Source organism: Typopeltis vanoorti, chromosome 23 (genome assembly GCF_054136105.1).
Source record: "Typopeltis vanoorti isolate ZY-2024b chromosome 23, IOZ_Tvanoo_1.0, whole genome shotgun sequence".
Classification (NCBI taxonomy): Eukaryota; Metazoa; Arthropoda; class Arachnida; order Uropygi; family Thelyphonidae; genus Typopeltis; species Typopeltis vanoorti.
Genome location: NC_143571.1, coordinates 26,892,716 through 26,910,073, shown reverse-complemented (window position 1 = coordinate 26,910,073; position 17,358 = coordinate 26,892,716). Strand labels below are relative to the sequence as shown.

The 17,358-nt window shown below is 37.1% G+C and overlaps 1 protein-coding gene across 1 annotated transcript in view; it reads left to right on the top strand.

Moving 5' to 3' along the window:
- Window positions 1-17,358, top strand: part of LOC150093710 (centrosomal protein of 290 kDa-like) — a 400,621-nt gene that overhangs the window by 348,780 nt on the left and 34,483 nt on the right. The window contains exons 16-17 of the mRNA XM_090412504.1: window positions 1,411-1,632; window positions 12,656-12,748. Of these exons, the coding sequence (XP_090268630.1) occupies window positions 1,411-1,632; window positions 12,656-12,748 (315 nt within the window). The remainder of the gene's footprint in view (window positions 1-1,410; window positions 1,633-12,655; window positions 12,749-17,358) is intronic.

Sequence of the window (17,358 nt, the reverse complement as noted above, 5' to 3'; positions counted from 1 at the left end):
TACGAAAAGAAGCTGTCAGCAGGAGAGTGAGGAGTGGTTTCTTTGCACGGAGAGTGATTGAACTGTGGAATGCATTGCCTGATAGAGTGGTGAAAGCATGAATGGTCAATGAGTTCAAGGAGTGGTATGATAGACTTTGTGTTTCCTAAGAAGGACCGGGCCTCCTGCGATGAGTCTCTTGACTCCATAGAGGCCTGAATAATAATAATTGTTCATCTTTGACAGGTGAGAATTTTTTGTTGACGTGTTAAAAAAAAATTAAAAGAGGAATTTCAGTTTAATTACCAATTTTATTTATAAAATCAATTACTTATTGCATCCATTTGGGAATGCTGGTCATTACAAATATTTGTTTTTGTCAATTATCACTGATTTTGTCTTAATGGAATATGACTAGTGAAAGGATAGGATTTTGACACATCATTTCATCTTTAGAGAGTGTTCAATTGTATACCAGAATGTAGCCAGTTAATTGCAACATGGCAACCCAAAATAGATATGGAGCAGACAGTAGTAATTAGCTCATTTCTTACCAGGTGAAGGAATATGTAGTATTTGAGCCATTGATAGTGGATAATAAAAGTTAGAAAGTTGAGAATTATTTATTTTTCCCAAAATATTTCATTATCTCAATTCTTACACTTTTCTTAAATGTGTCTTGAATTATTCCTAATTAGTGATCATCAAGATGGATTCTGCCATTCTCATTCTATACAGACCTCCTTGATAACCTTACTTTGGATACAGGCCAGGTAAAGTTTGGAGAAAGTCATATGTCACGCTTGATATTTTCAAGATATTTGATGAAATCTTGGCCTTTCTAAGCTACCATCTTATGAGCTTCCTATTACTCTTATTGAGTGAATTGTCAGCTTTTTCTGTAGTTGTTCATTGTATGTCATTGTGAATGGTTCCCTCTCATCTGATTTTTCCATCAATGTGGGAGTACCTTCATATCTAATCTATCCTGGCATAAACACATCATATAGAGTGACTGAACCAGTCACTCTATATTCTTCCAATACCCCTCTAATCTTGTATGAACACAGGCAGCTGCTGTTCAACATCCATGTACCCAACTTACGACTCACCAAACCAGCTTTTCATTATCTTCCTTCATTCCATTTCCTTTGGAACAGTCTTTCCGATACCATTTTTCCACAATGCATACAACCTCCAACTGTTAAAGAAACAGTAACATTTCTTTCTCCTCTTTCATCACTTGACCACACTGCACATAGCACACTTGTGATATAGGTTTTTTTTTTAGAAGTGGGGTGGGGACTCCAAGATTCTGTGCTTTCACCTACACCCTTCCTCCTGTACATCATGACTGTCAAATATGAATGATATTTAATATCTCTTCTTTTAATAATCATATGTATAAACTTATATTGAACAATTATATAGGTAAAAAGTGAAAAGGATGATTTGCAGTTAAAGGTAAAAGATCTGGAAACCAATAACCAACAGTTAATTGAGGAGGCTGATGTATATAAATGTGAACTAGATAAACTTCGGAGTCAGTTACCTACCCCTCACACAATGGAGCCTGAACAGTACAAAAGCTATGTCATGGCAAAACTAGCTGAGGAAAAGGTGAAAGAATTGGAAGAGGAATTAGACCTTAAGGTAAAATAAATAAATAAAAATAATCTTTTTTTTTAACTTTTTGATTTTTCCAATGCATCATCCTTTTGTAGTTATTATTTTCCTTTTATTTCCTGCTTATACACTACAGTGATCTACACAGTGTGCCCATTAAGTAATGAGACAACAATTGTCATATCAAAACAAAGAACTATATTTGGAATTGTCAATTACACAGATTTAAAATAATTCTCCTCCAACTCCACCACAACATTTACATCTGTCAAACAGGTGTTCGGAGGCATGGTGGTGAACTGAATTGGTACTAAACTGGAACTTCAGTCTCTGGGTCACACGGTATTGGATGTCCTCAATGTTGCTGAAGTGTTCCCCTTTCAAGGCACAATCTACAGGAGCCAAATCTGGCAAATGGGGGTTGTTCAATCACGCAGATCAATCTTGAATCTTAAGCCAGAAACTGCATCACAGGCAGCACACGGTGTGTGTGTGTGCATGTTGTGCAACAGAAATCAATTGTTCTTGTGGAAAAGTTCTTTCCTGACATGCCACATGCTGGCGTATAGACATTGCATTACTCCTAAATAATACTGACCATTCACTGTGGTGCCCTCTGTAACAAATTCACAGATAATTCCAGCAGCATCAAAAAAACAATGACCATTTTCTTGACACATGATTTTTGCAGCCTGACTTTCTTTTGTTGGGACAAAGACATTCCATTCTCTGGCATTTCATTTCGAGATCAAACTGAAAACACCAAATTTCATCACTAATGACAATTCTTCGGAACACATCACAATCCTGATCAACTGCATAGATGAAATTTTGACAGTGTGCAATCTAGTGCTATTGTCAATGTGTGTGGCACAAAACTCAAACAAATCTTCTTGTGCAAATCTCTTTCGAAGATTAATCTGGCCATTTCCTTACCAACACCAAGTTGCACAGTGAGTAGCCTAGTGGTTGTTTGCCTGTCATGGGCAACAATTTCCCTAGCTTTCATTTTCATTTGTCCATGCAGAAACTGGCTGTCCACAGCATGGTTCATCCTCCAGGGACTCCCTATCCTTGTTAAACGCTGAAAACCAGCACAATACCTGTGCATGGCTCAGACAGTCATCACCATAAACTTTTTTTTACATTTTGGTGCAATTTTGTAGCAGTTTTTCCTAATTTACAGTAAAATTTTATCACAGCCCTTGCTCCATGATGCAACTTCTGACATGCTCCATTCACACACTCTTATTTCAACAGTTCTCACATGAATGTTGTTGCTTCACCCGACTGGAAAATTGTACCTGTGATTACAACACACTTTAGCACTCAAAACTATAAATGTTACTTTTATTCAAAGGGCTGTCCTGTAAAACTTAATCTCACTTAACAGGCACACTGATTTTAATATATGTGTGTGTGTGTGAAATATTTCAACACTAACTATAAAATTGATGAAATGATACATTTCTTTGCAAATCTCAATTTTTTTCTCCAATGATTATCAGTAGTTCAATATATTTTCTGAAAAACATGCTGAGATTGGCAACCATTTAAAAAAACGAATGGCAGTCTCAACGTGTTTTCCAGAATCTTAATATATATGTATGCATTCATTATATTCTTCCTAATATAAATACATTCACAAATTAAGTGGATATTGAATCCAACATTCGGCTTTGAAATACTTTTGGATTCAATATCCACTTAATTTGTATAATTTTGCATCGCCGAAGTGAAGCCTTTTGGCTCTTTATTTCAGTAATTCTTGGCACCTTTTAAAATGCGACACTTGACACCTTTTGGCAATTCATATGGGAAAGAATGACTTCTGCATCACTTTAATCTGGGTATTTTACATCTGGGTCTTACTCCCACTGATGGGACCTCAACAAAGGTCGAAACCGGTCTGGGTAGTGACCCCTTCCCATAATTCATAGCATCATATATGTCCGCAAGGAGATGTGCTTTGCATTATGGAGAATACTAAGAAAAGTGATCAGAACTTACTCCACTTTTGCCATGAGTTGCCCTTGTCGTGAAAGGTTGCTTACGCTTGGATCCGCCGAAACCTTTATAGTTTCTATATTCGGCACGATATTCGGCTTTGAATTAATGTTGCATTCAATATCCACTTAATTTGTATAATTTTGCATCACTGAAGTGAAGTCTTTTGATCTTTATTTCAGTAAATACATTCAGTATATTCTTCACTTATAAAAAATAAAAAAATACTATTTAAATTAAGGGTTTTATAATTAATTTTTATAATTATAGTTCTCATCTCATCTTCCTTATACCCTCTTTTACCTTGCGGTGTCGAGGGTCCATTGATCATCGGACCTCACTCTGTTTACAGGATAAGGACAGCCTTATGCCCCGGTGTATCCTATGGCCTGTAGTGTTGAGTTTCTCAAGGCCAGTTTGCCTGCTTTGCGGGATGAAAAACCCCAGAATAAACTGGGGAAAAAACCCTGCTGTCCACGCCCAAGACTGGCTAACTTGGCTATGGCTAAGGAAGATCCTTCAGCTCTTCACGTCACCGACGGGAATCAAACTTAGGACACTCCTTCCCCAGGCATATGGTTGCGAAGCACATAGCCACTAGGCTAACTGTGCAGACTTTAATTATAGTTTTATAATTAATTTAAATTATAAAAACTATTTAATTTAAAACAATGTGGGATATTAAATCCCACATTGTTTTAAAACCGAATAAGAAACTCAAAGAGTTTCTTATTCGGTTTTATGGCTGACTGTAGATGATATAACTAGTGGGATTGAATGTGATGGGTATAGTGTGTTCAGGAATGACAGAGAGAATAAAATGGGGGGAGGAGTATTGTTGATGATAGCTGATGAGCTACAGCCAAGGAGAATAGAAGTTGAATTGCAGGATAGAGAAAAGAGCACATTTGAGGCCATTTGGTGTGAGATTGTGGCTAGCAGAACTAAATATACAATTGGGTGCTGCTATAGACCAGGTGATGGAAAAGATGGTGGTGACAGTATGCACAAGCAAATAGAAGAAATGGGTGGAAGGAGGGTGATTATTATGGGAGATTTCAACTATGGTCACATTGATTGGAGTGAGGAGAGGACACACGGGAGGAAGGAACTGGATTTTATGCGGTTATTAAGGGATAACTATCTGCGACAGCATGTAATGGAAAATACTAGGGGTCAGAGAGTGCTTGACCTAGTAATTACATCTGAGGATTTGGCTGTAACAAATATGACCACATTGCCACCAATCGGTGAGAGTGATCATAGGGTCTTAACTTGGGAGGTGGCTAAAGGTGTAGAATTTTCAATTAAGACAGGGTACATGTGGAATTATCGGGCTAGAAAGTATGACATGCTTAGGAGTTTGATTGGTTCAGTGCCATGGCATGTACAACTGCAAGGACTAGAAGTTGATAGTGCATGGGAGGTAGTTAACAAGTGCTTGCATGAAGCAATGGCTGACTGTATACCTAGAGTCCGAATAATAAATCAAGTAGGGGTTAAATGGATGAATAACACCATTAAGCTTGAGTTGCAAAAAAAGAAACAACTATGGAGGGAATTTAAGGAGAAGGGTGACCGGCAGGCACATGAACGGTATAAAGCGCAGGCCAGAAGGGTGACGAGTGTGGTAAGAAAAGCAAAAAAGGATTACAAAAGAACATTGGCCATGCAGGCTAAAGAGAATCCTAAACAGTTTTTTAGATATGTAGCAAGTAAAAGGAAAAATGTACATGGCAGATTGATTTTAAAGAATGCGGATGGTAGGGAGGTAACTGAATCAGTTGAGATAGTTGAGTTACTGAGTGAGCACTTTGCAAAAGTATATCATCCAGGTGGTGACATTGCAGAAACGAATAAACCAGTAGATTATACGGGAATTGTGGTTAATGAAGTGGAGGTGAGTAGTCTATTGCATAACCTCAATGTCAATACATCTGTGGGATTGGATGGTATACCAGCTCGTGTTGTACGAGAAGCAGCTAAAGAATTGTCAGTACCCTTGACCATTTTGTTTAATTTGAGTCTTGGGTCTGGGTTAGTCCCGAGCGGGTGGAAAGAGGGGAAAATAGTTGCACTGCATAAAGGTGGTTCCAAGACTGCTGTTGTAAATTACCGACCAATTAACATATCAGGAATCATTGTCAAGGTCTTAGAGAAATTAGTCAAGAAAAGAATACAGGATTGGATAGATGAAAATGGTATATTGTATGGGGGACAACATGGTTTTGTGAAGGGTAGATCATGCCTCAGTAACTTGCTCACGTTTTATAACACAGTGACGGCTGAACTGGATAGGGGTAATGGGTTTACAGTGATACTACTGGACCTTGCCAAGGCCTTTGATAGGATACCACATGGAACCCTAATCAGTAAACTGGAGCAGATGGGTATAGATATAGGGTTGGTGAGATGGATAAGAGGGTGGTTGAAGGAGAGATATCAAAGAGTGGTTTATTCAGGAGTGGAGTCTAAAAGACGTCTTGTGACTAGTGGAGTGCCACAGGGCTCTGTTCTTGGACCACTGCTTTTCAATTTGTTCATCAATGATATTGGAAAGGATATGAGAGGAAGTGTTCACTTGTTTGCTGATGATGCAAAGTTGGGTAGAGCAATTGTGAGTACACAAGATGTCAAAATTTTACAGGATGATTTGGATAGTTTGGAGGACTGGGCTAGGAAAAATGGATGTCAATTTAATGTGGCAAAGTGTAAGGTTATGCACTTTGGGGTGAAAAGAATAGCAGCAGTATATCGCATTGGTGGAATCATACTCCAGGAGATTGATGAGGCCAGGGATTTGGGAGTGTTGGTGGATAGGGAGTTGAAGTTTAGGGGGCACATTGCAAAAGTAACTAAAACAGCTCACCAAATCACTTGGCTTCTGAAAAATACTTTAACATGCAGAGACGAACAAGTTGTTGTTCCTCTGTATCGAGCCTTGATAAGACCCCAACTGGACTTCTGTGCCCAGCTATGGGCACCAGGGTTTCTTTGTGATGGGGAGGAAGTGGAGAGGGTCCAGAGACGAGTGACCAAGATGATAGCAGGTCTGTGGAATGAACCTTATGAGAATAGGTTGAAGATTTGTGGGTTGCAGAAATTGGACGATAGGCGAAGGAGGGGTGATATGATTGAGACATTCAAATTACTGAAGGGTTTTTATAAGATTGATCCAGAAGATATTTTTGAAAATATGACTGGTGGTGGGAGGACTAGGGGCCATGCATGGAAGCTGGGCAAGAGCTTGGTTGACAAGGGTGTTAGAGCTAGGTTCTTTACTTGGAGAGTGGTAAATGAGTGGAATGAGCTTCCAGAGTCTGTTGTGGGTGCTACGATCGTGAATGAGTTCAAGGCAGGGTATGATAGATACTGTGTGAATGTTGAATAGTTGTTCTTGACATGATGTTAGGGCCTCCCTCGATGAGTCTGTCGACTCCTTGGAGTTTCCCGGAACAATAATAATAATAATAATAATAATTGGAATCAAAGAGTTTCATGCCGAATATAGTAACTCTAAACGTATCGGCGACTACTAGCGTAAGCTAAAGCACGTAGTTCAGGTACGTAGTACAAACTAGGGCAACTCGTTGCAAAGGTGGAGAAAGTTCTGATCGCTATTCTTAGTATTTTCCATAATGTAAAACCCATCTCCTAGGAGATGTATGATGTCATACATTATGGTGGGAGGTCACTTGAACTATGTATAATGAAGGTAATGGTAATGGACTGGAGGTGAGTTTTCTGTTGGTGGTCTTCATGAAATTAGATTTGTATCTACTAATGACTGATTTTCATATGTTGCATGCTTTGGTATAGGCTGGGTATGAAGCTGGAGTTCTTGATGCAAGACACATGCAATAAACAAATTTTTTTTTTCTTTGACTGCTTTGACACATTTTCAGTTGAACCACAACTTAAAAAAGTGCATGTGGATTATGGGTTGAAAGAGGGATGAGGGCCTTCATACCATTGAGAATAATTTTTGTAACTCATTCACAACAGGTGTTAGGATCAGGTACTAGATTGTACTCTGGTGTCAGAAACTAATGAGATTGTTCAATTAATGAGTGCTCACTTTGCTAAGTTATATCAACCAGATGGTTGTAACATGGTGTACAGGGCTACTACTACATTGGATGAACAGTTAGAGCTGCATGAGAATGAGGTTGATCTGTTGCATAATCTAGATAAGAATTCAGCAATAGGAACAGATTAAATAACAGTACATATGGTAAAGGCATGTTTAGCAGAATTGCCTAAGCCTTTGACATGTTTCTATAACTTGAGTCTCAGCTCAGGAACTATACCACAGGAATGGAAGGAATCTATGATGGTTCCACTGTACATGGGTGGTGCAAAAACCAATGTGTCTAACTACCACCTATCGGTATCTCTGGTGTAGTGGTGAAGATAGAGAATTTTGTAAGAACTTGCATACAGAAATAGGTAGAAGACTGACAAGCTATACTCTGCAAGGAATAGAATAGCATGGGTTTACTAAAGTAGGGTCATGTTCTAGCAATTTGCTCATGTTTTATAGCAATGTTATGGCCAAGTTGGATAAAAGGAATGGATACACAATGATACTGTTGGATTTTGTAAGTCATTTGATAGGATACCACACGAAAGGCTGTTGTATAGACTGGAGAATATGGGATTGGAATATAAACTCTTCACTTTGATCAGGGGATGGTTGACAGACAGATATCAAAAAGTAGTATACATTGGTTGTGAATCTGCCAGAGTTAATGTGACCAGTGGTGTACCCCAGGGTTTAGTCATTGGAGCATTGTTGTTCAATCAGTATATTAATGACATTAAGAAGGGTCTAATAGGAGTTGGGTAATTGTTTGCTGATGATGATGATGGGAAGAAAGGCAGGACAATTAGGGATGCTACTGATATCCAGCACTTACAGAATGATTTCAATAGGCTGGAAATTGGGCAAATGTAAATGGTTGTCAGTTTAATGTTTAGCAAGCATACTATGTACATTGTACATAGTACACTTGCTAAGTATTATATTAGTCAGGTTATGCCACAAAAAAAAACTGATGAGGCTAGGGATCTTGGCATAATGGTAGATAGGAATTTGAAGTACAAAGGTCACATAGCAAAAATTCCAAATACAACTCAGAGGGTAATTGTAATGTAGAAGTGAACTTTGACATGTAAGAAGGAAGTCATTTTGGCTCTGTACAAGGCCTTGTACAATAATACTGCACCTGGACATAAATTTGGTCTCCTGAGTTCCAAGGAGATACAGAAATTGTGGGCGGGTGCAAAAAAAAAAAAAAAAAGCGGTAGCCTAGTCTATTATATCCAGATTATGGAATTTCAATTATGAGGACAGATTGCGAGTGTGTGGACTGCAGACTCTGGTTAGTTGGAGAAAGAGAAGTGATGTGATAGAGGTCTCAGAATTCTAAATGGATGTTCTAGGATATTGTCTGATAAAATTTTTCATTATATATATGTAGCTGGAGAGAGAGAGAGAGAGAACACAGGGGGTATATAACATGGAGTTAAATTTGTTCATGGTTAAGATTGAGTTAAAAGCTAGATTTTTCTCTCTCAGAGCAGCGAGTGAGTGAAATAGTTTTCCTATTGACTTGACCGGAAGAGCCTTATCAATAACATAAACAGTCGATTAACACATATTTTGTATGGTATGTATATATTATATACTGTATTCTTACAATAAAGTAAGCTAGAGAAAGAAAATGTTATTAAAGAAATCATAAGGAAGTGAAAATGCATTTACAGTACTGTGCTGTATGTATCGATACTGTAAGTTTATGTCTTCTGTTTACAAGAAGAATCATATATCTGTCAGTAGTACCTACATCAATATTGTCTTATGAATAAAATGTTATATGTATTACTAACACTAGACAACAGAAATGAAAAGATAATGTGAAAAAGAAATTATTCGTATTTATTTACAGGTATAACGATTTATGTATTGGTAATGAAGCAGCAACAATATGATTGCTTTATGATAGCCTAGTGTAATCATTATGATTGCTTTGTGGTAGCCTATACACTAATGAATGAATTGTTATAAAATTTTTAATTTATGCTAATTAATTAATTTCACTAATTAATAACAGTCAATTTTATGCAGTTATGATTTAATACTGCATCTTTATTATTATTATTATTATTATTATTAAGAGAGGCCTCCAGGGAATCAGAGACTCGTCGAGGGAGGCCACATAGTACACATACCAGCTATCATACTTATTCTTGAATTCATTCACACTGCTTGCACTCAAAATATCCAATGGCAATCCATTCCAATCATGCACTACCCTCTGAGAGAGAGAAAAATCTAGTCCTCACCCCCTTCTTAGCGGCCTTCATTCTCAACTTCCAAGGATGCCTTCTCATCCTTTCCTCACTCTCCATAAATTGAAAAATTTCATCAAGCAGCATTCCTTATTTTGTAAGTCTCAATCATATCATCCTTCCTTCTCCTGTTTGCCAGTGTCTACAGTCTACAAATTTTCAATCTTTCTTCATAATCAGTATTCCATAATCCTGATATCATTTTTAACACTCTCCTTTGTACTCTCTCCAATATATCAGAATCACAACGGAAACCAGGAGACCAAACCTGTGCACAGTAGTCCAAGTAAGGTCTTATCAAGGCCTTGTAAAGAACCAAAATAACATCCTTATCTTTAATTGTGAATGTTCGTTTCAGCATTTCAATTATCTTTTGAGGTGTATTTGCAGTCTTTGCCGCATGACCCCTGAACTTCAACTTCCTATCTATTAACACCCCAAGATCCCTAGCCTCATCAATTTCTTCTGGCTTAATCCCACTAATATAATACGACATTGGATATCTAATCACGCCGAAGTGAATGACTTGACATTTACTGACATTGAACACATCCTAAGCTAGAGTATTCCAGCCTATTCAAATGATTCTGCAAGTACTGCATATCAGCAGCATTCCTGATTACCCTGCCTATCTTTGCATCATCAGCCAATAGCTGTATGTTGCTTGTCAAATCTTTACCAATATCGTTAATGTATAGATTGAATAACAGTGGACCAAGCACTGATCCTTGTGGTACACCACTGGTTACCTTAAATCTTGCAGACTCACATCCCCCATATACCACTTTGATATCTGTCAGTCAGCCATGCTCTTATCCATGCTAATAATCTATAATCAAAACTCATTTTCTCCAATTTATGCAGCAGTCTGCCATACTGTATTCTGTCAAAAGCCTTATCAAAATCCAAAAAAGTATCATGGTGTATCCATTCCCCTTGTCTAATTCAATGGTAACATTGTTATAGAATGTGAGCAGGTTGCTAAAACATGACCTTCCCTTAGTAAATCCATGTTGTTCATTGCAAAGTAGAGATTCACTCAACCCCTTTCTGAATGCGAGTCCTAACCAATTGTTCCAAAATCTTCACCACCACCACCACCACCACTCCTGAGATACTAATTGTTTGAGAGTTGGATACATCAGTCTTTGCACCACTCTTGTGCAATGGAATTACCATACATTCCTTCCATTCCTGCAGAATCTTCCCTGTTCTGAGACTCATATTAAACAGTCTAGTCCAGGGATCACCAAACTTCTTTGACCGTCGACCCCTTCAAGAGTTTCTTGACTTTTTATCGTCCCCTTTATTTTACTATTATGTAATTATAATAGGACAAGCAAAAAAGACACTTATGTGAGTTTTTAGATTCTTTATCTTATAGTTACAGTGTTTATTGTATGTATAATATAGTATATATTATTATATTACTATTACTATTACTAGTAATATCACTGGTGTTACTAGTGATATTAATATACTGGTATTAATATCACTGGTATTACTACCAGTCCTGCTCAACTCTTCAACATAGAGAAGTTTAGTTCATGAATGAATAATGATTGAATTATAATATGTATGTTGATGAATTTTAGAACATTAACGCTCACTTGTATGTCGATGCGCAAAAAATAAGACTGGGATCGAATACGTGTAAGTATAAGTAAATAAGAATCGCACACGTGTTGCAATCTCGCTCCTACTGCGCTGGCCAGGTGGGAACCACAACACATCCGTTTATTGGTAAATACATCATTTTGGCCTACTTTATTGGCCTCTGTAACTATTTTCATGACCTTGCTCCATCTTACAGGTCCTATTCATGTCACTGTTCCCACGATTCACTCTTAATTGCGTTGTCATTCAGGATGGAGGTAATCCAAGTTAACCGAATTAAATATTACCCGTACAATGATGTCTTATATTTTTCTATCGATCCCTGGGGTTCCATATCGACCACTTTGGCGACCACTGGTCTAGTCAAAGGAATGGCCAGTTCCTTTGACCAAGAACACTCTTTTAGCACATGTGCTGATATCCCATCAATTCCCATTGCTGAATTCTTATTCAATTTGTGCAACAGCTCTAATACCTCATCCTCATACACCTGCGTTTTTTCATTTAGTGAAGAGGTAACAGCGAGCGCAAAGTTTCTTAATTATTTGTTTACATTTCTCTTGACTGCAAATGGTACCATGTACTGTTTGTGTGCCTAAGTTTTGTTAAATGTTAACCTTTTATAATATATTTGTGTATACTTTATGGTAGTAAATGATAAAATAGACTAGTATCTACATATCTTTTATGCATTCATAACATACCTAATTTTTATTCTTAATTTTTTCAATATATTTCTGATATACACGGTTTGTCCGTGAGTTTTTTCTAATTGCTGCAAATCTCCAAAATATTTTCCAGTATATATTTTTTTTTTTAAAAATAATGGACCCGTGCAGTTCAAACCCACATTCTTCAATGGTTGACTGTATATATAACATAATTGCGATATTCATATCTTCAAGTAATATCTACATAATTTTATAAAGATATTTCTGTTCACGAGTTTTTTGTTTGTTTGTTTGTTTAATTTCAGGAAAACCTTAGAATTTTAAATTAATGTTTTCAAATATTAATACTTATCTCTTACACTTTTTTTTTATTTTTGTTTGTTTCATTACAATATTTTTAGGTACAGTTGATATCTGATCTCAAGATTTTACTGAAAGAATCATCTGTGAAAGAAGATAAATTAATCTTTCAGAACAGGGATTTAGAAAGAAAGGTAAGATATCATGCATTTGTATTTGCATGCAATACATATTGAATCAAGTTTCTCATGGACAATTATTCCATCTCATCTTTCTCTATCTATTAGGTCTGATATAATAATAATAATTGCTAGATATTTGCTAGGAATTATTATTATTATTATCCTAAGACCTCATGGAGTCAACGACTTATCTAGGAGGTTCTTTTGTTATACCCACAGCTCACCATACCACGCCTTAAACAGACTGAAATTCTCTGCAGACACTACACTCTCAATCAAGGCATTCCAATCATTCACAACTCTGCATGCAAAAAACCTGCTTCTCACTCCCCTGCTCACACCCTCCTTATACAGCTTCCAGGGATGACCTCTGATTCTCTCCTGATCTTCCACTGTTTTCTGTAAAATCCTCTTCAACATTGATCCTAAAACAACCCCTTACTAAAAAAGTGGGATAACTCTAACCTCCCATTTTTCTTGATATAAATAAAACATGTATTGACTCCTCAGCACTGAAGAAATTAAAATTTTATCTTTTGCTCTTTGCATTAATTTACCTCTGAAAAACTATTTACTCTGTCTACTTCTTCAGCTTCAATCCCACTTGAGTGGGGTTACTGCAGTGGATCAATGCCCCCTATTCAGTTCTGTCTAAGCTATGTTCTCCTCTAGTCTGTGGTCTCCCTTTACTTCTTTTGACCACCAACTTCATATCCAGCACTCTCATTACATAGCTTTTGTCTCAATTCGTAACAGACCAAACCACCTCAGCATTGATTTCCCAAACTACCCAGATGCTTGGGTTATATTCTTTGTCCCCCCCCCCAGATCAGTGAGTTTTTGATCCTGTCCAATCTTGTTATACCACTTGCAAGTCTCAGCATTCATCTCTGTCATCTGTCAGGTTTTACTGCCATACATCAGTACTAGTCTTACTAGGATTTTGTAGACCCTTCCTTTTAACTTGCTAGACACTTTTATATCACACAAAATACTTGAAACCTTTTCCAGTTTATCCGTTCTGATTGGATCCTCCTAGTGAGTTCTGAGTCCAGGTATCCATCACTTTGGACACATGATCCTAGGTATGTGAACCTAGATTGTGGCATGTTTGTGCTCTGTAATGTTATACTCCCTACTGCTTCACTACAACTACATAGATGAAAATCCATTCACCCATTGAATAGTCACTGAATACCATCCATTGAAATTTAGTGCTGGGCATAAGAGTTCCTTAAAAATGTTCCTTAAGAGTTCCTGACTCAATCACAACTATACAAATCAAAACTCATCCAATGAATCCCATCCATTGAAATTTGGTATCCTAAGAGTTCCCTAAAAATCACTGACTCACTATAGAAAAAGATAATTAGGTTGATTAATGAACCATCTCACTGATTCACTCAGTTTCATTCTCTTTCACATAAACATTCAGTTTATACTATGTGCATTTTCTACTGACATTTCTATTGTCACTGTTCATCAGTATTGGCTGTGGTAATTTCTCTGCTCTTTTCTAAATCTATTCAGATGTTCAACAATGATCTCCCCTTCTCACATTTCTTCTGGAGAACAGGAATATTACTAATGCTAACTGCATTTGTCCAGGCATGAGTGGCATAAGTAAGAAGATTTTGAGCTGATTGACAGCATTGATAAATAATTGTCAGTAAGAAATTCAACCTAGCGTTCATTCATTAGTCGAGTTTTTATGTTGTGCTTAAGTTGATGGTTAATAGATACTTCATTAGTTTAAAATAAAGCAAGAGCAATAGTATTATTATTAAGTAGTTCCTCCAAGGACTCTGCTCCACACAGTTACCATCTGCTCCCCACTATTTTTGTATGTAAATTATGTGCATTCTCTGGCTGATTTTCATGTATTCAGGATAAGAAACTCAAGTTTCCAGAAGAAAAAAAATCCTTTTGCTTACACTTGGATAAAGAATGAAACCAAGAATATAATTTCTTAGCATCTTTAATTTATAGTATAACCAAGTGAAAAAAAAAAAACTTTCACCATCTATCTCTAATCTAGAGTATTTAGGTAATAAGGTGTGATACCTTTTGACAACTTGTATATGGAAATATGACTTCTGCATTACTCCAACCATGGTATCACTTCTGGATCTGGCTTCCACTGATGAGACCTAAATGAACATTGAAATCTGTCTAGGTAGTGACCCTTTTCATAATGTACAGAATTCTACTTGTCTGTTAGAATATGTGCATTGCATTATGAGATACTAAGGCAATTGATATAAAGTAATTTGTCTCCTCTATATGCAAGTAGCCCAGTTGTAAAGTAACTTCATGTGCAAAGTTTGTTTGCCTATGCTTGGATAAAGGATGAAGCCAAGAATATAATTTCGTGACATCTTTAGTTTATAGTATAACCAAGTGAAAAAACTTTCAACTGCTTGGCCTTGTTTTACAACTTTCTCTTTTCCCTCCCAGACACACTGAAAAGGTCTGAATCTAAAGCATATAGTTTTTACTCTGCATAGCTATGTTCAGTGACATTTATATATTTATCACATATGTATACCATCGCTAAACTTTGACGCACATTCCTGCCATTCCTCCCATGATGACTGAGTTTCCCTGACTCTCTGCATTAGGTCTGATCCCAAGAAGTGATTTTTCCAGGCCTCTGATGCCAAATCCATTCAAATGAAGGCTCTTATACAAGTCTTTTCTCCCATCAGACATACTCTACACATCTAAAACCTTGCATCCATTTCTACACAGCCTGCGCATTGAATCATTGTCATCATAGCCCTCCTTCTTAACTCGGTACTCTTGTCTCTCCATAGCAAATCTACAGATTTTTACTCTCTCACTTTTCTTTCTCACTTCTTCCAAATGATCTTTGGAAGATCTGTCCTCTCATACTATACTTTCATGTATAATGTGTGATAAGAGAAACAAACAGGAAACCTTGGTGAAAAGAAAGAAGATAGGCCATAAAATCGGACCCCACTTAATGTGCTTTTGTGCCAAACCTAATCAATTATCATTGTAAAAAGATTCACTTGATAGACAGTGTTAATAAATGTCAACTTTGGGGTGTTGAAAGAGAATTTGGATTATGTGGATGCCTAATTGTGAATGAGTTTAAAACTAGAAGAGAACTGCATGGGAGAATGAGAGGTGGGCTGCATTTGAACAAGAAAAGATGTAGACATCTAAAGAGAAGCTATACCATAGGCATCCACTGGAATGAAGTGATTGAGACACTTCAGCAGACATGCATCAATGGAAGCTGAAGAGAGCAAAACTCTCATTCAATACCAAAGAAATCCAGTGTAAGAGATTTGTATTTTTCATAAGTGAACTCTCAATTGGTGTATAATAGTAATTAACAAAGAAAGTGCCACACAACTTCATTTTGGCAACGTAAATAAATAATGCAGCACATGGGTCTGGATGTCAGATTGGTCAACTGGATTCAGGATTGGCTGTCTGATAGGTATCAGAGAGTTGTGTATGGTGGAGCAGTTTCCAAGAGGCAGAGGGTTACAAGTGGGGTCCAACAGGGCTCAGTACTAGGACCTATATTGTTTAACCTTTATATCAATGACATAGCCAGTGGATTGCAGGGGGATATTCAGTTGTTTGCAGATGATGCGAAGCTGGGAAGGATTATTAGTAATAGTGCAGATGTGGTAGCCCTGCAAGAGGATTTAAATAAGCTAGATAGATGGGCAAATGAATGGGGGTGTCAGTTTAATGCAGCAAAATGTAAGGTCTTGAGGTTTGGGAAACATCGATGGGATGCTGCATACTCTATGGGAGGAGTTATACTGGAGGAAGTAAGGGAGACAAGAGATCTGGGGTTGATGATTGATAGAAACCTGAAGTTTAGGGGACATATTGCAAAGGTGGTGAAGGTAACACAGAGGATTGCTGCTATTATGAGAAGGACACTGACCTGCAGAGATAAGAGGGTTATCATTCCATTGTATAAGTCTCTGATCAGACCACGCTTGGACTATTGTTCTCAGATTTGGTTATCAGAAGTGGTTATCAGAATTTGAAGAGTAATAAAGGGAGCACATTTCTTTAAATGCATAAGGAAATTTTAAGTCAGAATGATATGGTTAGTGATGTACGCAATTTGGGCTCACAGGTGTGACCAAGCGTATGGAAGGGAAGACAGTCTCGGAACAATATCGAAATTACATCACTACATCCAGGAGGAGATTACCAATTCAGTCCAGTCTAGAAGAATGACTACAGAAGAATGGACACACTTAACCTCCAACCTTACATCAGAAGAACCCTCCAACCAACAACAGAACGACACCTTCATCACTCCTAGTGGAAATGGGGCAAATCGGAAGTAAATGTGGAAGGATACTAACTCTCCACCTCCATCAGAGGAAACAGCACCTGAGTCACTTGGAACAGATCTCCTACTTCATTGCATGTGAATGTTATTTCGCTGTACAGATGTATATATGATTTATCTTGTAGAATATATAGATTGTTAAATATATAATAAGTGTGATATATAATTATATATATGGTATGTAAATATAATTAACTGTATATTTAAAAAAAAAAAAAAAAAAAAAAGCTAACATGTAACAACTACATTATAATATGATGATATAATA